Source organism: Trichosurus vulpecula, chromosome 2, assembly GCF_011100635.1.
Source record: "Trichosurus vulpecula isolate mTriVul1 chromosome 2, mTriVul1.pri, whole genome shotgun sequence".
Taxonomy (NCBI): domain Eukaryota; kingdom Metazoa; phylum Chordata; class Mammalia; order Diprotodontia; family Phalangeridae; genus Trichosurus; species Trichosurus vulpecula.
This window is the reverse complement of record NC_050574.1, coordinates 443,104,011-443,127,457: the sequence shown is the minus strand read 5'-3', so window position 1 is coordinate 443,127,457 and position 23,447 is coordinate 443,104,011. Positions and strand designations below refer to the sequence as shown.

The 23,447-nt window shown below is 44.3% G+C and overlaps 1 protein-coding gene across 1 annotated transcript in view; it reads left to right on the top strand.

The window, feature by feature from the left end:
• Positions 1–23,447, top strand: part of MAP3K15 (mitogen-activated protein kinase kinase kinase 15) — a 113,715-nt gene that overhangs the window by 76,236 nt on the left and 14,032 nt on the right. Inside the window, 4 exon segments of the mRNA XM_036744203.1 lie at positions 510–687; positions 16,487–16,661; positions 19,451–19,636; positions 20,069–20,174. Coding sequence (XP_036600098.1) covers positions 510–687; positions 16,487–16,661; positions 19,451–19,636; positions 20,069–20,174 — 645 coding nt within the window.

Below are 23,447 nucleotides of genomic sequence, written 5' to 3'. Positions count from 1 at the left end.
TCAGAGGAGAAAATGATAGTTCCTTTAAAGTCTGCCTTGGTCATACTACATCTGGAGTATTTAATTCAGTCTAGATGCTACATTCTAGGCTGGTGAACATTTCAGTGAGGACAGCCAGGCAGAGCTCTTACCTTGGGCTGCCTTGTCACTATGTAGTCTCTCAAATGATAGCTTCCTAAACTTGCATAGGTTTGATTATCACCCATGAGACCTTTTCTAGATCCCTCCAACTGCTCGTTACCTTTCTCTGTCTCTCTCTGTTACTTCTCATAACTTTGTATTTTGCTTATCTTTGTGCATGTTGTAGCCCACAAGTGGAATGTAAGCTTCTTGAGGATGGGAGATGTTTCATTTCAGTCTTTGTATCTCTGACATTGGGCATAATGCTTCTTCGTACATAGTAGATTCCAAATAGACTCTCATTGAATTGGTGGGAATTAAATGATCTCCCTGAGTTCACATCTAAATGATAAGAAGCCTTTGCTTCCCTCTGTTTCCCTGCTACTTAGATTACACCAGGAGTGTATCTCTCCCTCTGCCTGTCCAAGGAGAACAAGCCGGTGGCAGCAGCAGCAGTGAACATGGCTCCATTTCTCCGGACTCGGACGTGCAACATGCCTTCTTTGAGAAGACAAAGCGGCTGGTGTCAGAGGTGCAAACCAAGCATCACCTCTCCCAGTTACTAAGGTAGGAGTGTCTCCATCGCTGCTGTTCTCCCATGGATGAATTTTCTCAGAACAGTGTACCCCAAAGCAAAGACATTTTCACACATTTTCAGTGGACAAGCAGATGGACATGGAATCACTGAGAATCAAATGCTTCTGAATTTAAATTTAGCTTGCATTAAGTGATTTTTCTTCAATTTCTTTGTGGCAGTATGAACAGGACACATGTACGTCCTAGGTCTAGAAAGCATACTGTGTAAATAGACCCTGTACTGAATTATGAATGGGAGAGACACAGCTGTTGAGGCAACTTGGTAGATGGGTTGCCTAACATGGAGTCAGGAAGATATAATTTTGAGTCCTGCCTAAGACACTTAATATCTGTGTGACCCTGGATGACCGACTTGCAGCTTCCTTATTTGTAAAATAATTGCAATGCCTACCTCAAAAGGATGTTGTGAGAGTCAAATAGGAATATATGTGGAGTGCTTTGCAAGTCTCGTCGCTATATAAATTCTAGCTATTATGATTTGTTCTGTTGTCATTTTATTTTTACTGGTGTCCGACTCTTTGTGACCCTATTTGGAATTTTCTTGGCAAATATATTGGAGTGGTGTGCCATTTCCTTCTCCAGCTCATTTTACAGATAAATCATTCAACAAACATTTGTCAGGTTGGCACTGGGGCCAAAGACAAAAGTAGAAGAGTTCCTGCCCTTGAGGAGCTTACAATCTATGAGGGAGATAAAATGTATGTCATATCCATGTATAGGTCTGTACAAAATAGATGTGGTGTGATGGAGCGGGGGCACTGAGAGGTGGGCAGGTCAGAAGAGTCTTCACTCAGTGCAAGTGTTATCAAACTGAAGTAGAAACTGATCCCTTCTGGCCTCACGTTGACTTAGAAAACCACAAATTAATGTTATCTATGTTGTATTATATTTTTATCTTCTTTGTTAAACATTTCCTGGTTACATTTTAATCTCATTCTGGCCACACTTAGGAGGTTTGCCTCCCAGGGAAGTGTTTTTTGACACCTCTGATGGAGAGAATAGCGGCCTGAACTGATAATGGAAAGAAACTAGAGATACTAAGAGAAGCAGAGTCAGGAAAAAATATATTCTGAATATAGGCGACAGTTCATAGGAAGGCATAGAGATTGGAGATGGATTGCTATAAATGTAGCACAATTTGATTGGATTTAAACTGCCCAGTATATGGAGGGGAGTAATGTATAATTCTGGAAAGGTAAGCTGAACCCAGGGGTAAAGGGTTCTAAATGACAAAGAGAAATTGATCTCAGCGGTAATAGGGAGCCATTCATATTTATTGAGTAGAGGAGTGACATGATCGGGCTGTCCTTTAGGAAAAGCATTGTCCAGAACAGAGGAAAGCACAAGGGATGGTATCTTAAATCAATAGTGTTGCCAACATCAAGCAGGCGATTGGGATTTTGAGGGACTTTTTTCCTAACCCTAGGGAATACCTAGACATAGTAATTGTATCTACTCTGTCTAAGCTGAAATGTCAAAATAATAAAAGACCTTAGAGCTATCCTAGTCAAGTGTAGCCAGAATGGACTTTGTTTTCTTTGAATGACTCAGCTCGCCTCGTTGAGCTTCCCTGGATGCTGGGGCTTGCTCTTCCGGAGCAGGACCAGAGCTCCCTGTGTGATGAGTCGTGGGGCTGGCTGAGGGGAAGTGTGTTAACGTGGTCTACGCTAGGGGGAAGGGCCAAGTCAAGAACCAATCGGCCCTGGTCGTTCAGGCGGCGTTTGATGATGTCAAAAACTCTATAAGAGGGGAGAGGACAGCTTGAAGATCCTCCTTTCCTTTTCCGGTTGGAGCCAGAGACACCTACAGCCGAAGCTGAGCTGCCGGTAGCAGAGCTGACTGGAGGCTAGTGGGTAATCTTCTTACCATAGAGGGGAAGCATGTATACGATTTTGCCTTATACCATCTCGCTTCTCTGTGGCCTCCTATTTACCCTTGTGAGGCGGACTTATTGGGCCTGGAAGCTTTTGATGAAAATATCAAAATGGGGACGCTGGTTTGTGGGCTTGTTATTGTGGAGTGTAAATACATGCTTTAGTTCTCCTGCCTTCTGCCTAGAGAATTCCTTATATCCTGCAGTTCCGGACCTTTTAGGCACATATGAGATTCTCTTTGAAATCATAAATTCTGCCTTCCTAATATATTTGGCGACGAGGTGGATGGGATTGCTAGATATAAGATCTCTGTTCAGAAGCAGAAGAACTTCAGAGGAAGAGATGAATATCCCAGGGTGGGAGGATCCATTTTATTCCTCCTTAGCAAAGGAATTGGCTAAAAAAGCCAGACCCTGTGAAAACTGGGAACCAAGGCTACAGAGAGGAGATCCTAAGGATTTGGAAAGGTGTTTACAAGAGGTTGGGATTCAGTCAGGGGCATCACTATCTAGGCAAAGCTGGATAGTGTTATCAGCCTACCGGCTAGTATATGAAAGATTGAGATTAAGTGAAAGAGATGGGGGCACTCCTACCCCACAGCAAGAAGGGGAATCTCAGATAGCAGGAGAACAAATTGCTGCTCAAGAACCCACTGACTCAGATGAGAATTTTTCTATTAATGTGGCTAGGAGCAACAGGAGGCCAAATAAGCCAAGAGTGCATCTCAACTCAGCCCAGACCAAGCCTGACTGCCTGCTTTGTCCTTGCCATGGTGGCAGGGGAAGCGAGTGGGGGGAAAATGAGACAATGTTAGGGGCTGAGACAGAAAACGCTACTAGGGTTCAGGACATCCCTCGCACAGAGAATGGGAGATGGTTAAATACTCAGACAAGCGTTCGTCCGTAGAGAGGAGGAGGACAGAAACCAGAGGTGGCAATTCAGTTACGAGGGAATTTCAGGAAGATTTCTCACCACAAGAGGTCACAGATATTTTGACTAGATTCAGCCAAAGAGTAGGAGAACCATTAATATCTTGGATGGTAAGGCTCAGTGATCAAGGGGCCGGTGGAATATTAGTAGATAAGAGGGACTGTATGAGATTCATAGGTATCAGCCACGATCCTCTAGTTCAGCAAGCTTTTAGGGAACATCATCAGCGAGGAGATGATGCTAGCAGGACTACCCTGTTGGCATTAGCTGCTGCGAGATGCAATAAGAGATATACTAATGATTCTATGTGGCCCACTGAGCACAGACCCTGGTATTCACTTAAAGATTGTATCATGAGACTAAAGGAGGAGGTAATGAAGACTGCTATTATGACAGGAACTGCAGACAAATATTACAATGATCCCATAGGAATCCCTCATAGGAATTTAATAATTAGGACAGCTCCCCCTGCTTATAAACAACTAATTTTGAATCTGTTACTTGGGGAAGTAGGGACCCATCTTACAGAGGTGATAAATAAGATTTTACAGTTACATGACTTAGGAGACTGGGGAAGGGATAGATCTCGAGAGAGAAGGGTGAATAGCCAGCAAACTTGGCGCCAAAATGGAGTGACAAGAAAAGAAATGTTCACTGCTCTATTGAGAGCAGGGGTAGGTTTTGAAATGATAGATGGCATTCCAACCAATGAATTGTACAGGATGTACCGAGATAAAGGACTCGATAACAGGAGAGATAGGGAAATAAGAACTGCTCCTGCAAATGCTACCTTCATACCCAAGTGAATCACATGCCAGGGAATACTAGGAAACAGGCCAGGCCCCAGCCCAAATTAAGGAAATACGTAAGCTGGATTGCAGACCTCACATTAACTTGACCATATATTGGAAAAATGGGTCAAGTACAGTAACTAGGGCATTAATAGACACTGGGATCAAGGCCACCCTTATCTATGGGAATCCAGACAAATTCAGCCATGGAACTCCTATTACCATCACAGGACTAGGAGGGACTGAAATATCAGCCAGAAAAGTTAAATTGATGATGAAAATTGGACAGTTGCCCAAGAAAGAATATAGTGTGGTTATTGTGCCTATTCCTGAATACATCATTGGAATAGACATTTTGAAGGGTATGACCTTAAATTTACCTGAAGGGAAATATAAATTTGCTGTGAGGAAAATAGGCATTAATGTACTCTTAGTGGGGAAAATCAAGATGGATCCAATCACTTTGCCCGAACCTTCTGAAGTAATTACTTTGAGGCAATATCGTGTGCCAGGTGGGCAAGATGAAATTGCCAACACTATAAGAGAATGTGTTGAGGCAGGAGTGTTAGTCCCTACAACTACTCAATGGAACAACCCTGTCTGGCCAGTCCGAAAGTCAGATGGGACATGGAGGATGACAGCAGATTATAGACAGCTGAACAAAGTGACTCCTCCCTTGTATGCTGCTGTTCCAGACACGGTTACTTTAATAGAGAGAATACAAAAACATGAAGGGACTTGGTATGCAGTTATTGATTTGGCCAATGCCTTCTTTACGATCCCAATAGACCCCAAGCAATGGAACCAGTTTGCTTTTACTTGGCAAGGCCGACAGTATACATTTACACGCCTGCCGCAAGGATATATTCATAGCCCAACTATTTGCCACAGGATTGTAGCTGAGCATTTGGATGAGTTGAAGCTACCTGGTGTACAGCTTACACATTACATAGATGACATCATGATACAGGGAAAGAATATAAAAGAAGTGGAGGAGAGTTTAGCATTATTAACTGACCATATGAAAAGCAAAGGATGGGAAATCAACCCCGCAAAGGTTCAGGGGCCAGCTCAAACTGTAAAATTCTTGGGGATACAGTGGAATAGAGGACTGCAAGAAATTCTCCCACAAGCTCAACAAAAAATTCAGGATTTTCCCACCCCTACTAATAAGAAAGAGGCCCAAAAGTTCATAGGGCTATTTGGTTATTGGAGACACCACATCCCACATTTGGGACAGATTTTAAAACCCTTGTATAAAGTCACCAGAAAGAAATATGAATTCGATTGGGGCCTTGAACAAAGTAGAGCTTTTGAGGAAGCAAAGGCTGCTATACAATTAGCTCTGGACTTATGGCCTATGCAAAATGGGCCAGTGGAGTTACAAGTGACTGTACAAGATGACTATGCAAATTGGAGTCTGTGGCAAAAACAACAGAGCCGAAGTGTACCTTTAGGCTTTTGGTCAAGGAAACTGCCCTCATCTGGAGCGCAGTATACACCTTTTGAGAAGCAGCTGTTAGCTGCATATTGGGCTTTAGTAGAAACTGAGCAACTAACCCTGGGTCATGAAGTGATATTAAGGCCTGGAATTCCAATTATGACTTGGGTAATGAGTACCCCAGCTTCTCACAGAATTGGACATGCACAAGAGACGAGCATAATCAAATGGAAGTGGTATATTCAGAATAGGTCCAGAGCAGGCAAAAGTGGAGTTTCTGCTTTACATGAATCGGTGGCGAACATTGGCACTGAGAGAAATGAAAAACCCCTTGAATCTAAGCAACACATGGTGCCATCCTTAGTGAAATGGAATAATGGGTATGATGGACTAAGTGTAGAACAGAAGAAACACGCTTGGTTTACTGACGGGACAGCAAAATATTTAGGACAGAAGAGACATTGGAAAGCAGTAGCCTATAACCCCTATACTAGGCGAACTCTGGAAAGTTCTGGGATAGGGGGAAGTAGCCAATATGCTGAACTGATGGCAGTACATCAGGCCATCAGAATGGAGAAGGGAGGAGAGTGTCATATATTTACTGATTCATGGGCGGTAGCTAACGGATTAGCTACTTGGATGCCTATATGGAGGAATCAGAATTGGGAGATTCATGGCAAACAAGTTTGGGGTAAAGAGTTATGGGAAAATATATGGGACATGTCTTTGGTTACGGATTTGTCAGTTTTTCATGTTGATGCTCACGCGACCCTGACCACACTAGAGCGTGAGTACAATGCACAAGCGGATCGACTAGCAAAGATTGCCACTGAATGTATTGTCCCTACTCCAACTCCAACTGATGGCTCAGCCTTAGCAAGATGGGTCCACCAGACCGCCGGCCATTTAGGGGTCCAGGCCACCCACCGATGGGCACAGGATCGGGGTATCAGTATCTCTCATGCGTTGTTAAAACAAATAACAGAGGGGTGTTGTATATGTCAATTAGAAAAAGAACGAACTCTTCCTAGGATAGTAACTGGAGAAATAGCAAGGGGAAAAGTTCCAGCCCAAATTTGGCAGATAGATTATATTGGCCCACTACCCCAGGATAAAGGATGTAAATATGTATGTACGTGTGTTGACACCTATTCAGGTGTACTAGTGGCTTGTCCTTATAAGGACGCAACTCAGAAAAACACCTGTAAAACCCTAGATATTGTAAGTTTATACTATGGAACCCCAATGCAGATTCAAAGTGACAATGGGTCACATTTCAAGGGCAAAGAAGTGAAAAGATATTGTGTGTTGAACAATATAGAATGGATATGTCATATTCCATATTACCCACAAGCATCTGGGCTGATTGAAAGAATGAATGGATTGTTGAAAGAACAGCTGAGAAAATTAAGCTCTAATAATTCATATCGACATTGGAAGGATAATTTGTCTATTGCCTTACGTAATTTGAATAATAGGCCCTTAGGGGGGAGTACACCTCTAGCCAGAATGATGACCCCAAATTTGCAGATTAGAGAACAGCAAACACGTGAGATCCAAAATATTGAATTTTGGACTGTGAGGGAAGATGTCCCCCTACCATGTCCAGGAACACCTGGTTCGGCAGGATATGATTTACATTGTATAGAGAATTTTAGGTTGAATAGGAAAGAGATAAGAAAAACCCCTACTGGAGTATGTATGAGAATCCCCAAGAATCATTTTGGACAGATATTACCTAAACCAGGATTAGCAGCTCAAGGAGTACATGTATTGGCTGGAGTGATAGATTCAAATTATCAAAAAGAAATTGTTGTGACACTCCAGAATTTGGGTGAAAAACCTGTACAATTTGGTAGGAATGATAGGATAGTTCAAGTGATTATTATCCCCTGTGAAAAAATACCCTTTGTGAAAACTGACCCTCCTCCCAAAATAACTACTAGAGGGGCAAAAGGGGCTTGCTCCATTGATAGAATAAAGTTGGGAGCTAAGATATGGGTAAAACAGAAGCCAGATGATATTCCAAAGGCTGCAGAAGTCATAGCCCATGGGAAGAACAACACTGTAACAGTTGTCTATTCAGGGGAAGATAATTACCAAATCGTGCCCCTGAACCATATATTTTACCGTGAATAGGGCTATAATATTAGATTCACGGACCCCACAGGTATGGCTGATGCTGGTAATTGACACAAGCCACTCAGAGGGAAGGTGACTTTGTGTGATTAACGGATGAAAGCTTGTACATCTGGGGAAAGTCTGGGAGGACAATCCTAGTCTATCTAGGATGGGATCCTCCTGGTTTCCCTTGTACATCTGGGGAAAGGCTGGGAGGACAATCCTAGTCTATCTAGGATGGGATCCTCCTGGTTTCCCTTGTACATCTGGGGAAAGGCTGGGAGGACAATCCTAGTCTCCATCTAGGGTGGGATCTTCTTGGCTTAGTTTCCTCATTGTGTTCCGTTTAAAAAGAAACATTTCCTGTCGGGGGCTGCACCCCGACCACCGCCTACCACTTACCCTGCCCTCGGGTCTTCGGACGTCTCCGGCTCCTCTCGGGGGATGCGAGAGGAGAATCACCAGGCAATACACCGGAATGAACAAGCAGCAGCTTTATTGCATGGCCTGCCAGAAATCTCAGAAAAACTCCTCCACACCCTCTCTGGGGCACGCCTTATCTATCCTACCAGGGTGTTCCGGGTTAGCTCCTCCCCAGTGCCTCCCCGAAGGTGGAGCCCCTCCAGTTGGAGCCGCCCCAGTACTGACGTGACAGAAGCCACACAGGCACTGCTGCGTCAGCAGGTCCAGACTCCCTGGTGTCTCACTACCCTCTCGGGGGGCCCAGGTCCAGAGCGCCCCTAACAACTCCCCCTTTTTGTTTTATGACATCGGCTTTTACAGCTTCTAAGGAGCGGCGCAAAACCCCAGTCATACAGGAAATCAAGCAGGGCAGGCACAAATAGATGAGAAAGGCAAGTATGAGGAACATTCCCCCAATGGAGGCCCATTGGAGTAATTGATGAAGACTAAGAGTGTCCCACCAGTCTTTGGCGTTGTTATAGTTCTTTTCCCAGTCGTTATTAAAGTGTATAGTGGCTGTATGGCCGCAATGGCCTCATCTAACATGTGCAGTTCAGTGGTGAAAGTAGTGGCAGTGCTAGAAGTCTTTCTAATTGTGCATACTGGGAAACATGGTAGGGAATAGGGGTTACACAGACAGGATGGGCTGCAGGTCACCAACTGGAACATCGGGAGATTCGGGGTAAGGGCCCAATGCGTGGGAGTCACTGCCAGGGGTGGCAAGACGGCAGGAGCAGCTGTGGATGGGGTCGCCAACTGGATCATGGCAAGCAGGCAGCTAAGGGCGTTGTTCAAGGCAGCCCTCTTTCTCTGGACGGTCCTGTTCTTCCCTGGGCGTCGACGGGGGCGCAACCTCACGGACCTGGCGGATGGGCACCCAGACTTGTTCTCTTGTGGCGTCATCTGTGGAGACACAAAGATACCCTCCTCCCTCTGATTACGACCCTTCCCGGCCCGTGCCGCACCCCTTTCTCATCTTCCCACCAGACCGTGCTGCCTTGAAGGCACGCAGTTGGCGGCGGTGTCTCCTTTTGGCCCGGCTCCTGTCTTTCACACCGGCCTCCAGCATAATATTTTAGCACAGGCGTGAGGCCATCCTCACGGAATTGTAAAAAATTGGCAGTAAAGGTAGCTGTAGCGAGCTGCGCATGGGTCAGCCTACCCGCCACTCCCCCTTTTTGTTTTATGAGAATAGGACTCGCATATATAAGGGATTTAATTAAACATCTTTCATCCTTTACTCTAAACTTGTCCCGGTGTCACAGCCAAATAGCAGAATCCTTGCGGTTCCAAGGGCCTTGGGCCTTAGGACCGTTGCAAGATGTTGCTGTAGGGGTATGGGAACAAAGGGGGATACCGTCCTGCAGTATCTACGGGGGCATGGGAATGCTCGGGCATGTTGCAAAATGGTATCAGAGCTGTATGAGCTACGTGAGGCACGAGGCAGGATGTCCCCGTAAAGTATCAAAGATGTTCCAGTAAGTAAAGTAACAAAGCATTACGTAATAAAAGGGCCTAAATAAAAAAAACAGCTTGTACACTGGGCAATTATTTGGAAACGAAGCCAACTTTCTATTGTATATTTGCGAATCACTTTTTAAACTTTCCAAGTAGCAAACGTAGGAAAATCACAGCGAGCTAGAAATGTTTTCACCCAGGCGGACTGGGTTATATCTATGGAGATAATTCCTATCCGAAGAAGTATTTTTGTTTCTCAGGACTACAGTAACAGTCAGTAACAGTCCTTTGGGTACACTATGTTCAGATTGGCTTTCACGTTTGGCTTTCATTTCTCTGTTTTGGAAGCTTTAAACCACTTGTTTCAAATTCAAACAGGAATGAGGGTCACTAAATTGCACATAAGGATCTCTGTAGTTGTATATTGAAAAGTACTTATTAACTCTATAGATTTAATACCGTTATGTCATTAAATATTTTCCAACTTTTTATCTATACTAGTCTCATGGTGATTCTCATTCACCACACAGGAATTAAAACATCTTTGTATATACTTCTGACATAGAGCTGGAATTCTTAACCCCCCAAGGAGTCTACGGATTGGAGGGGGATACAGAATATCTTTTGTCATATAAACCGATTTTTCTTAACATTCATACGTGTATTATTATTTTGAAAAAGGTTTCATATACTTCACCAGATTATCTATGGTTAACAGAATCTGCTAAATCAAAATCTTAATGGTTCTAATTTTCTCAAGTAAATTTTACTTCTGTGTTCACTCCTTAAAAACTTTTTTGGAAGTGAGAGCTTTGAATTTGCCAGTCTAAGGTGAGTGGGACTCTGGAAAAGATCCAGTGGTACCATGTCCCTTTCTCCTCACACTGGGGAGCTCAAAGTGTCTCGTTATAGAGATTCATGCATATTCCGAATTTGCCTTAGTGCCAAATGGTATGAGAAATTCTGACGTTATCTTAAGCATCAAATCAGGAGTAACACATTTCTTTAAATTTCAGGGAAAAGGTCCCCGCCTCCTTTCTTATCTCTCCTCACATCCCAAATTGGCCAGATTTGGGATGAAGAGAGAAAGAAAGAGCATTATTTCCAACAACTATAAACCGTTAAACAAGAAGACATTTTCCTCTCTCCTGCTCTCCCCCCCTGCCCTCCCGCTCCTCTGAAGAGACTGGAATCAGGGAGGGAGAGAAAGAGACAGTGGACATTACAGGGTGTCGGGTTACACACACACAGAAACACAGATACAGCACACAGACACAGAGACAAAAAACACAGAGAGGATTTTTTGAATCCTATGCACAAATTGCTTGGCCCTCTGATGTAACGGAGGCCAGGTGCCATGCTTTATTGGGGTTGTGGAGACCCTGCGTTTAAGATGATCAGAAGCAGATCGCTGGCTGGTCTCTTAAAGAGACAGCTTTCTCTTACTAACTTCTTCAGAATGTGAGGAGTTGGGGAAGGGGCCAAAGAAGACTTCATTCTTTCCTCCGGATCATATGCTAAGTTGCCTTTTTCTGGTATCTTGTCCTTGGAGTCTACCAAGTGTGCAAATTCCTCCTCTTGCTCTGTTCCGGTAGCCACATCTGTAATTCAGGGAGTGATTGTACACCCCTGATCTTGGCCATCTTGTATATAATTCTTATGAATGTGGCCTGATCCGTGGCGTAAGTTTCTCAGTTTCCATTTCTCTTTCTTTATACTTTTGTGTCACATTCATTGGCTTTTTGTTCAGCATCTCCATCTCTAAGTTCTGCAACTGTTGGTTTAGTAGCTTATTATCTGAACCAACCTTCTCAAGTTCTTTCTGTAATGTCTGATTCCTCAAAGTTAACTCAGTGATCTTCTTTCCAAATTCACCTGACTTTTGTTCAAATTTGTCTTTAAGTTGTTCATGTTCTTCTGGCCTAACATGTTGAGAAAGCTTAGCTTCATAGTTCTCAAGTTCTCTCTTTAACTGCCTAAGTTCAGCCTGTGATTTTTCATATTCCCTTTCCATCTCTACAAACCTTTTCGCTTTCTCATTCACTTCATTTGATAGTAAGCTCTTCATGTTTTCAAATTTTTCCGTAGGGATGGAGAGGGCCAACTTTGTTGCTAACTCCTTTAATTGGCCTTCCATCTCCAAGGCTTTTCTTCCTCTCTTCTCTCGCTCTATTTCAGACATGCTAAATTCTTTCTGTAGTCGCTTATTTTCTTCTACTAGTCTCCCTTTATCCCTTTTAAATTCCTCTACTAACTTTTCATTTCTTTTGATTTGGTTCTTTAGCCTTTCTGCTTCAGCAGAAGCTCCCTCATATTTTGCTTTCATTTCTTTCAATTGCTCCCTTAGTTCTTCTGTTAATCTGTTATTTCCTGAAGCTGCTTCATTCGTCAAGTGCTCCTTTAGAGCAAGAAAATGAGTCTGCATTTGCTTTATTTTACCTTCTGAATCATACATTCTCTTTTGCACATCTTTTAAAGCATCCTCCAACTGCTTTATCTGGTCATCAGAATCCTCCTTGACTCTTTCACATTCTAATGCCAAAGCTTTGCATACTGCCACCTTATGGGCCAGTTCATTTTGGAGCTTAATCTTATCTTGTTTAACTGAATCACAAAAGGCTCTCAAGGCATCTAACTCTTTCCTTAAAATCTCATTTTCAGAAATGGCAGTTTGGCTGGGTAAGGATAGTTCCAATGGTCTTAGCATGGAACGACAGTTTTTGGCTACATGCCCTAACTTGCCACATGAGAAGCATTTAACGCCGTTAAATGGCGCACGGCAAGCGTTCTTCATAGCGTTCTCTTTCCCACAGTTGAAGCAAGTAAGCCTCCTTCCATTCCCGCCCCACTGTGCCATCAACTGAGTTTGTTTTTCCAGGCATGAAGCCATCATGGTCATAGGGTCTCGGTGTGGCAAATCCATCATTTTTTCAATAATTTGATCAAGGGAGGGATTATGTGGCAGCGATGCAAGCGCTGCACGATATTGCGGTAACAGCCCTCCCTTCACCAACTGCACTATCAGAGGTGGTGCTGCGCCCGTCTTGCCAAAGGTGGCATGGACTACTGTTTGCACCCTGCTAATAAAGTCCAGAGGTGGTTCATTATTCCTCTGCTTGAGGGAAGTTAAAGAGACCTTGCTCCCAGGAGTGCCTAATTTTTGGAGGGCCTTAAGATGGCAGGTATTCACCGCCCTCCTTACCATGTCGTCATAATTTAACTGGTCTTGTAAGGACACATAAGGCCCTTGTCCTAAGATCATGTCTAAGGCATCCTGCTCATCCATAATATTATTTTCTGCAATAAATTTCTGTGCTTCCCTACGGGTGTAAGCCTTGAAGGCTACTGCCGTGGCGGGCTCAAAAATCGCCTCGGCAACCTCCTGAAAGTCGAATGGCGTCCAGGGGAGCGCAAGGCAAGATGATTCTAAAGCCTTTTGAACATAGGCTGAGCCTGGGCCATATTTCTGGACTGCCTCCTTCAAATCTTTAATAAACTTAAAGGGAACAGGTCGGTGATATCTGTCCTCGTCTATATCGCCTGGATTCTCTATTAGCACTGGTAGTGCCATCGGGGAGTCCCACTCTGCCCAATCTACGTCCTCCCCATCCCTCACAGCCTGGCGGAGGCTGAAGGAAAGCAGGCTCTGTGGGGGCCGGGCTGTAGCCGCACCCCTTGTGCTGAACGAAAAGCCTTTCCGCGGCCCCAGCGTCATCTCCGCCATTAGGGCGGTGGCCGCTTCCTCCTTCTCCCTGGACTCACGAGTCCCCCCCCACTTACGCCATCTTGCCTGCTCCTCTTTGCCCTCTTTGATGCAGTGCCGAGGCGGCAAAGAAGCACCTCCTTTACCTAGGGAGTTCTGCCCCTCCGTCTTTTTTGGGGCTTCTAACAACTCCTCCCTCGGAGGGGGACATGGGAAGCCCTCTTTGCCTTGCTGTAAGGCCTCCCAAGGGTAGATGGGTTTCGGCTCGGGAGTTCTCTCTTCCTCATCGTCAGCGTCCGAGCCTGCCAGGGATGCCCCTACTTGGGCCCCCCTCTCGTCCTGTATAGGGGGTGGCTGGGGCGATAGGGCACCCCCTATCGCCGAGTAAATCATAAAGTCCTTAGAGTCTAAGAATGTGGGGTCCGTTTTATGGTAAGAGGCCATTTGCTGGCCCACCAACCCCCATTTCTGCGGATCTACCCCCGTGTGTTCTAACCACGGGCTAACTACCCAAACCTTCTCCACCCACTCTCTACATGCTCTTATATGAATTCTAACGCCTTGCTCCTTACAGACCTTATAGATCTGGCAGGCGAGTACACCTTTGTCCTCCGGCTCAACACGGGCTTTACAGACCTTCGGTCCCATCGTCCCAAGGGCTCAACCTGTCTCCTTGGGTTCTGCCTGGTCTTCCGCTCCCCTTATCTATAGGGAGCAGGAGCGGCCTCACTGGTCGGTCCCTGTTCGGGCGCCAGCTGTCGGGGGCTGCACCCCGACCACCACCTACCACTTACCCTGCCCTCGGGTCTTCGGACGTCTCCAGCTCCTCTCGGGGGATGCGAGAGGAGAATCACCAGGCAGTACACCGGAATGAACAAGCAGCAGCTTTATTGCATGGCCTGCCAGAAATCTCAGAAAAACTCCTCCACACCCTCTCTGGGGCACGCCTTATCTATCCTACCAGGGTGTTCCGGGTTAGCTCCTCCCCAGTGCCTCCCCGAAGGTGGAGCCCCTCCAGTTGGAGCCGCCCCAGTACTGACGTGACAGAAGCCACACAGGCACTGCTGCGTCAGCAGGTCCAGACTCCCTAGTGTCTCACTACCCTCTCGGGGGGCCCAGGTCCAGAGCGCCCCTAACAATTTCCCATCTGAGTTTGGCTCTGATATTGGATCTCTGCATAACTGAAATTTCAACTAAACTGGAGATGATTTTATTTAAAGGATAATAGCCCATACTTGCCTACTCTTTTTGTTCTCTGTTTTAGTTAACCTTGTCGCTAGTTCTGTCTCCTGCAGGTTTAAGCACCCTGCAGTTTCCGGTGACTGCCTAAGTACGTAGCATTCTTGGAATTCCTGCCAGCTCACTAAAGAACTGACCTCTGGAATGGGACTCTTTGGGGCAGGGACATCTCTACATCCAATTTCAGCAAGAAGAAGCTATGGAAAATGAGACCTTCACCCATTACCCCAAGATTTTGAGCCCCAATTGTTTGAGGGGGGGAATGATGATAGTGTTCTGTGTACTTATTTTGTGTTATCCTTGCTATATTGTTTTATTATTATGATATTATTGATCCTATGTAATGGATACGAAGATCTAGGGGTGGACATTTGAATTATTAATAATTATTTTGGGATGATTGATTGAAGAGATTATCTGGCTGGGATCTAGGGGTGGATCACATTTGAATCGTAAACCAATATTTGGGAATGTCACTGAATGATATCTTTTGCTTTATTGTGAATGATGTTTTAGTTTCCTGCATAATTGGATCACAATGTTCTAGGATATATAATTTAATTTGAATTATGATTGGATTGTGCATCCTAGAACATTGTGAGGGGTGGAGTGTAGCCAGAATGGACTTTATTTTCTTTGAATGACTCAGCTTGCCTCGTTGAGCTTCCCTGGACGCTGGGGCTTGCTCTTCTGGGGCAGGACCAGAGCTTCCTGTGTGATGAGTCGTGGGGCTGGCTGAGGGGAAGTGTGTTAACGTGGTCTACGCTAGGGGGAAGGGCCAAGTCAAGAACCAATCGGCCCTGGTCGTTCAGGCGGCGTTTGATGATGTCAAAAACTCTATAAGAGGGGAGAGGACAGCTTGAAGATCCTCCTTTCCTTTCCCGGTTGGAGCCAGAAACAACTGCAGCCGAAGCTGAGCTGCCAGTAGCAGAGCTGACTAGAGGCTAGTGGGTAATCTTCTTACCGTAGAGGGGAAGCATGTATACGATTTTGCCTTATACCATCTCGCTTCTCTGTGGCCTTCTGGTTACCCTTGTAAGGCGGCCTTATTGGGCCTGGAAGCTTTTGATGAAAATATCAAAATGGAGACTCTGGTTTGTGGGCTTGTTATTGTGGAGTGTAAATACATGCTTTAGTTCTCCTGCCTTCTGCCTAGAGAATTCCTTATATCCTGCAGTTCCGGACCTTTTAGGCACATATGAGATTCTCTTTGAAATCATAAATTCTGCCTTCCTAATATATCAAGCCCCTTCGTTTTATAGATAATGACACTGGGGGAGATTTACGTGACTTGCTTATAGTCATGTTAAAAGTATCTGGGATGATATTCAAACCCAGGTCATCTCATTCTGAAGCAGTGTTATTTCCACAGTGCCAGGCTACATAGATTCAAATTCTGCTGACTGGCATGTGAACAAGTCACCTAAGTTCTCTGAACGAGCCTTGGTTACTTTATCCATAAAATGAATGTAAGGATAACACCTGCTTCATTGAGTTGTTGTAAACATCAAGTGGAGATGTAGGCGAAGATGCTTCTAAAACACTCTGGAAGCCTTATATAAATTTGAGCTGCTGTTATAATGACTCCTTTGAATCGTCTATTTCTTTCTGTTAATTGGGAGGGAAATGGAGGATTGCTGAATTTGCTTGCTTGTTTTCCTCTTCTCAGGCCCCCTTCCCTTAGTTTCCCTTACAGAGGCCTGAGCCGTCTTTCTGAATCACTCAAGGTTGTGCCTTGTTTTACCCCCAGCGTTCCTGATGAGAACTCTATCTCTGAAGATCGTAGCATGTCCCCGTCCCTGGAGGACAGAGACTCTGGGCTCTTCCTGCTGAGGAAGGACAGTGAACGCCGGGCCATTCTGTACAAAATCCTCCGAGAGGAACAAGACAAAGTGGCCTCAAACCTACAGGAGTGCGTGGCCCAGGTGAGATGGTTTTAGTGAGATCCTTTTGGGGAGACGATGGACTCCAAGGACATCTATTCAGAGATCTCAGTTCTGATATGGGCAGCCAGGGAGCAGAAGTAGGGCCAGGCTTGCCCTTGATCCATCAGAATTCCTGCCTTTGTAATAAGCACAGTGACATTTCCAAATCCTGTTCCTTGTCTTTCCTTCTCCCTGTATAAGGTCATTTTGCCAAAGGCTCAGTATTTCAGTGATGGTAGAACTGTTCTTGTGGCGGTGAGCTAGCACCCTCTTGTGGGAAGTTCAAATATAGGGTGATGATTGAAGTCAGAGTTCATTAATCAAACAGCTCTGACTTCTAAGAGATCTATCTCTGGATAGCAGGCCAGCACGAACCCAAGATTTCCCCAATTCCTTAGGGTTCATAGCTACTTTAGGAAATGATATTATCTGCCTGCCCTTAAATTCCAGGTGGGGGTAAGATGTTAATAAAATAGTGATGATGATGATGATGACAATGACATAATAGAATAAAGATTAATTGTACTGAGGCTGCCTCTGGTGAAGCTTTGCATCTTCCTGAAGAGGATACATTTGTAGATCCCCAGGGCATTCCCTTTCCCTGCTCAATAAGTTCCACACCTGGCTCACAGTTCTCTCCTCTCTGACTCCTGCCCTGATACTAGAGGATTTCAATGTATATATTGACACTCCCTCAAATACCCTAGCTATTCAGTTCCTCAGCCTCCTCATTCTCTCATGAGCTACTCCGCCATACACAAAGTTGGTTATACCCTTAATCTTGCTATAACTCACAAATGTACCACCTCTATGTTCAAGAATTCTGAAATCCCCTTTTCTGACCATAATCCATTGACATTTTTCCCCCTCTGGCTTCCCTTACAAAACCCTATTCTTCATCCATACCGTATCCTCTAATCCCTTGACTCTTCGATTCTCTCCCAGGCCATCCCCGCTTGCACAAGCCACTCTCTCCTCTTCTTCCCATCTTGGCCCCTTGGTGAACCAATTCAGCTCTCTACACTGTCCTTTTCTCTGAATCCCTAACTCCTGATTACATCCAGCCAAGACTCAGTCTTGGATCACGCTCACTATTTATCCTTCATTCCTACACATGTGCTGCTGAATGAAGGTGGAGAAAATCTAGCAACTGTTCTAACTGGGTCCATTACAAATGTATGTCCTACAACCGCAACTGGGCCCTCACTGCTGCTAGGCAATCCTATTACATCAACTCACTATCCCACTGTCCATAATGGGTCTTCCAAACCTTTACAGCCCTCCTCAAACTTATGATGGCTTCCCATGCTCTCAGCTGAGAACTTGCCTCATTTTTCATTTTTAAAAATTGAGGCCATTTTCAGGGACCTCCCTCTTCTCCCCTCCTCCTCATCTATCCCTCAGATGTCTTCTGCCACTCTGTTCTCCTTCATCTCTATCTCACATGATGAAATGACCTTACTCCTTACCAAGGCTAACCCTTCTACTGTTCAAGTGACTCCATTTCATCTCATCTTCTCTGAAGGATTGCCCTCTCTGTCAGCCCTACTCTTTCACTTATTTTCAGTCTCTCCCTTTCTACTGGCTTATTTCCAACTGCCTACAAATATGCTCATTTCTCCCCATTCTAAAAAACCAAAATAAAATGAAAACCTTACTCGACCCTTCCATCCCTGCTGATTATTGTCCTACGTCTCTTCTGCTTTTCGTAGCTACATTTCTCTACAAGGCTGTCTACAATAGGTGTTTCTGCTTCTCTCCTTTCACTCCTCCTTAACTCTTGCCTTTGGTTGCCAAATCCAATGGCCTTTTCTCAGTCCTCATTCTCCATGACCTCTCTGCAGACTTTGACATTATTTATCTCTCTCTCCTTGATACTCTCTTCTTGCTAGGTTTTCAAGACATTGTTCTTTTCTGGTTCTCCTACCTATCTGACTGTTCCTTCTCGGTCTCCTTTGCCGTATCCTCTTCTGGATCACACCTTCTTGCTATAGGTGTCCCTCAGGGTTCTTTCCTGGACCCTCTTCTCTCTATGTACTGCTTCATTTGGTGATTTTATCACCAAATCCTATGGATTTAATCATCGTCTCCATGCCGATTCTTCTCGGATCTCCCCATTCTGCCTCAAACTATTTACCTCCAATCTCACATCTCCAACTGCCTTTCAGACATTTCAAACCTGGATATCCAGTAGTCATCTTAAACTCAATATGTCCAAAACAAAACTCATCATCTTTTCCCCAAACCTTCCCTACTACTGTAGAGACCACCATCCTCCAGTCCCTCAGGCTCACAACCTAGGAATCATCGTGGACTCTTCACTACCTCTCATCCCCCAGATCCAATTTGTTGCCAAGGCCTGTCAATTTCACCTTGCAACATCTCTGAAATATTCCCCCTTCTCTCTTCTGATACTGCCACTGGTCTTATGCAGACTTGAGGTAGCAAGTTCGACTCCTTGGGACTCTATATTACATTCCTGTAAGCTTGATCCATCAGATCCACCAGAATTACTTCTTGTCCAGCATGAGATCAGAGATCTGCTTGCACTGGGTTAGGCCCAAAGATGAAATAGTTTGCAGAGGCTTCTCTCATTATAATAGGATGTGGTGAAACCCAATTACAGATTTGTTTGGGGGCATGCAAATTTATAGCTGCAGGAAAAAATAAACAAATATATTTGATTCAATATACTGTTGAATGTAGTCCAGGTTCTTTTTTAAGACTTGAAATGTTTTCCCTTTCTCCTTGGATGTGGTCATGCAGTTAATTCTGTCTTGTTTCGTCAGAGTTCTGAAGAGTTGCACCTCTCAGTTGCCCATATCAAGCAGATAATTGGGATTTTGAGAGACTTCATCCGCTCCCCTGAGCACAGAGTTATGGCATCTACCATATCTAAGCTAAAAGTCGATCTCGACTTCGACAGCACTTCCATCAATCAGATTCATTTGGTCCTGTTTGGATTTCAGGACGCTGTAAGTCTTTTGTCTGAATCCCCACTACTGCTATAGACAATTAATGAGCCAGCCCAATTAGCTAATAACTGAAACCATGAAAATCTTAATGAGCTGCTGCCCAGGACTCCCTGCCAGGGTAGCTGTCTCTTCCTGTTTTGTATTTTTCCGAACTCTTTGAGTTTCTGTGTGACTTGACAAGTACAAGAAGTATGCTCTTTTAATGTGTCTGCAGAGTCTTACAGGCCATGGACACAGAGTATGAGAATAATTTGGAATGATAGCCTCTGAAAAGCCATGGCAGCCAATGGGTCTTTCGTAACAAACTATATCTTGAAGGGAGGGAACGGAGAATCACATAGTTGTTCCCGTTCGCCCATCCCCCCATATAACAGGCTGGCCTAAGCTTGTTTTAAACTGATCTGTTTTTTTTTTTCCCAAAATTATTTTTAGGTGAGTAAAATCTTGCGGCATCATTTAATCAGGCCCCACTAGATGTTTGCGATGGATAATATCATACGTCGAGCAGTGCAGGCTGCTGTGACCATTCTCATTCCAGGTAAAGCTATGCTCAAATAACTCAAGTCAGAGCTTTGGCCTGCTGGTGAAAACCTTGATAAAAGGTCAATCAACATTTATTAACATGGCATTATGTGCCAGGCACTATGCTAAGAACTGGCAATATACAAGGAGGCAAAAGACTGTCCTCGAGGAGCTGAAAACTGAATGGGGGATCTCAAGGTCTTCCTAAAAGTTCTTACAGGTTGGGAATCTGAAAAGGCCTTAGCCTGAAAGGGCCAGCGTCTCCTACTGCATCCTGGGCCATCTCCAGTCATCCTGGTGAATATCTGGTGACTGGACCCAGATGGCTCTGGAGGAGAAAGTGAGGCTGGTGACCTTGCACAGCCCTCCCTCACTCAAATCAAAGTCAACTGCAAGTCATGTCATCATCTCCCTGATGCCATGGTCCTCTTCAAGAATGAAAGACAAACACAACAACAACAGTTTGGGAAGGTTAATTTTTTTTTCTCTTTTTTTCCATCTTGGTTGTTAATTCTCTCCGTACCCTGGAGATTTATAAGACTGGATTAAGCTCAGCAAACATTTATTAAACCTCTGCTGTGGCTCCTTAAGGGACTTCTTTTTGTATCCCCAGTACTTAGCACAGTGCCTCGCAACGTAGAGAGGCACTTAATAAATGTTTATTGATTGACTGCCATGCAGGAGGTAGTGTGGAAAAGTGCACAGCTTCAGAGTCAGGAAGACTCAAGTTTAAATCCTGTCACCTACACTCATACAGGTGACATTCTCCCCACGCAAGCCGCTTGACTCTCAGTGCTCAAGGCAATTCTCTAAGACTGTAAGTTGAAAAAAAAAGTGCTGGTCTGAGTCAATAGAGGAAATTTTTCACCAGTAAAGGGTCCTTTCTAAACAGATTAAATTACAGGTCTGATTAAAAAAATATGTGCTAGGCCCTGTATGCTAGGGGCTGCCAATATAAAGATGGGAAAACAATGACCTAGCCCCTGCCCTTAATGAACTGCAGTCTGGTATGGGGAGTAAGACAGGTACAAAATGACTCCTCCTGCTCCTTAATGCAAGCGTACCCTAAGGAAGGGTCCTCAGGCCTCTGCTCTTTCATCTGTCGTCTTGAACAATTTCGTTAGCTCCCTTGCCTTCAGTGATTCCTTAATCCAATTTATCACCCCAACCTTTTCTTCAGTTGCATTCCTCATTCCTAACTACCTGTTGGACATCATCACTTCAATGTCCTGCCAGCACCTAAAACTCTACATATCTAAAATGAAACTCATTATCATAAAGCTCATATAAGGAATTAGAAAGCACTATGTAAATGATAGGTGGATGGATCATGTTAAATAAGGTTTCACCCTCTAGAAGTTTCCGGATTTTTAAGAAAGAAGCATCAGTACAATAAACAAAACTCTCTCTCTCATCATCCTTTCTTAAACTCTCTGGACCACTCTCATAGCTGATACTCACAGGTTGGGTCCCTACAGGGTAGCTGTTACTTTGAGTTCTTGGGGCAACTCTGTGGGTTTGTATTTCTAGTACAACGGTCTACAAGCCCCTACTGGGTGCTTCCCATTATCAGTCCTACTAGTAGACACAATCATTCAAATGGCATAATAAGATCATTTGTTACAAAACGCATCTTCCACAAACCTAGGGCACATTTTCCTATAAATATGGTATCTGTGGAGAGAGTGGGCACAGATCTAGAATACAATACTAGGAAGGTCTCTATTCAATCTGCTCCAGTAACTTCTTATCACAGTGCTCCGGGATCAAATATAAAATCAGGTTTGATTGAAAGCTTTTCACGACCTGCTCCCTCCCCAACCTCTCCAGTCGTCTGGTCCCAGCTAAAATCCCACCTTCTACAGGAAGCCTTTCTTGATCTCTCTTAAGTCTAGTGTCTTTCCTCCGCTGATTATCTCCAGTTTATGCCGGATGTGGCTCGTTTGTACATAGCTGTTCGCATGGTGTCTCCCTCAGACCGTGAGCTTCTTGACAGCAGGGACTGTCTTTTGCCTTTCTTTGTACCCCTGTCATTTAGCACAGTAACTGGCACATAGTAGGTTAGGTACTTCATAAATGTCTAATTAATAAATTTTTGACTGACTAGAAAAGGAGAGTTGGGTGTTAACACCCTGAGTTTTATAGTTAGAGAAATGAAAGTCAGGGACCATAAGCGCAGCTTCTCTCACATCCCTCATGTTGACTATCATGGAACAACAAAGAGCGCTAGGTTGGAAATGGCATCAGAGGAGCTTGGTTTGATTCCCGCTTCTGTTTCTTTTTAGCTGTGTCTTTGGCCATATCTTTGGGCTCCAATTTGCTCATCTTTAATGTGAGGAGGCTGGTTGAAAGGACCTCTAAGGAATTCCTTCTTCATTTAAATGATGCCATGTAGCCATTCAGGAAATGCTGACCATTATTTTTGAATGTTTAGCCAATGCCTTTTATTTTTTATGCCAATCTCATTTTGCTGATAAATCACTCCCACAAATGAACTTCCTTTGTAACAAAGCAAAAGAGATAATACCAACTGACAAAATGCTGGTGGATGACTGTTTATGTAACACTGTTCCATGCCTCTGTCATAAGGAGGGAAGTGTGTTTCATCACGATTGGTCAAGAATCCTTAATAACTGCTAATGTGAACAAATGGACCTTGTCTTTGTATTCTCACACTCGATGGCTATACAACTCTCTTATCTGAATTTTTCTCTGGAAGCATCTACTTTTGAATGTCAGTGTGAAAGGAGCGCCTAAAGTAGAACTTTGAAGTCAATATCATTAATTTGTGGGGTAGGGGGGTGGGGAGGAGAGTTTATTTGGTGGAAATTATTCCCTCCTCTGTTCAGTCCACACTCCTTGCTGAAGCCACCAATCCCTTTACTCCCACTCTGAATGCACAGAAAACAGCTCAGTGAGAACTCATTAGCTATTACAACCTTGCAAACCCATATACCTTAATGCCTTCCCCAAAGAACATGTGAGTTCGACTTTTACAGAAAGCTTGGAGAGGAGGCTCGGCTTTTCTTGGCATTTTCTGCCAGATTGGGAGGTCCCTAGGAATCGGGGTGGAAGAATTTTCTAATGGGTTGATCTCTTGAGTCAGGTCCTGAAAACCTTCTTTCATTATTTGAGGTTTTATGAATTCCTAGAACATGCTTTTCAATGGAAATACAAAAATTCAGTCGATATCATATGACAAATTAATTAATGCTGTTTTATATTATCACTACCATTGCCCATCCCTCCCCCAGGCTAGTGTGAATAATTCAATTATACTTGGTTCAAT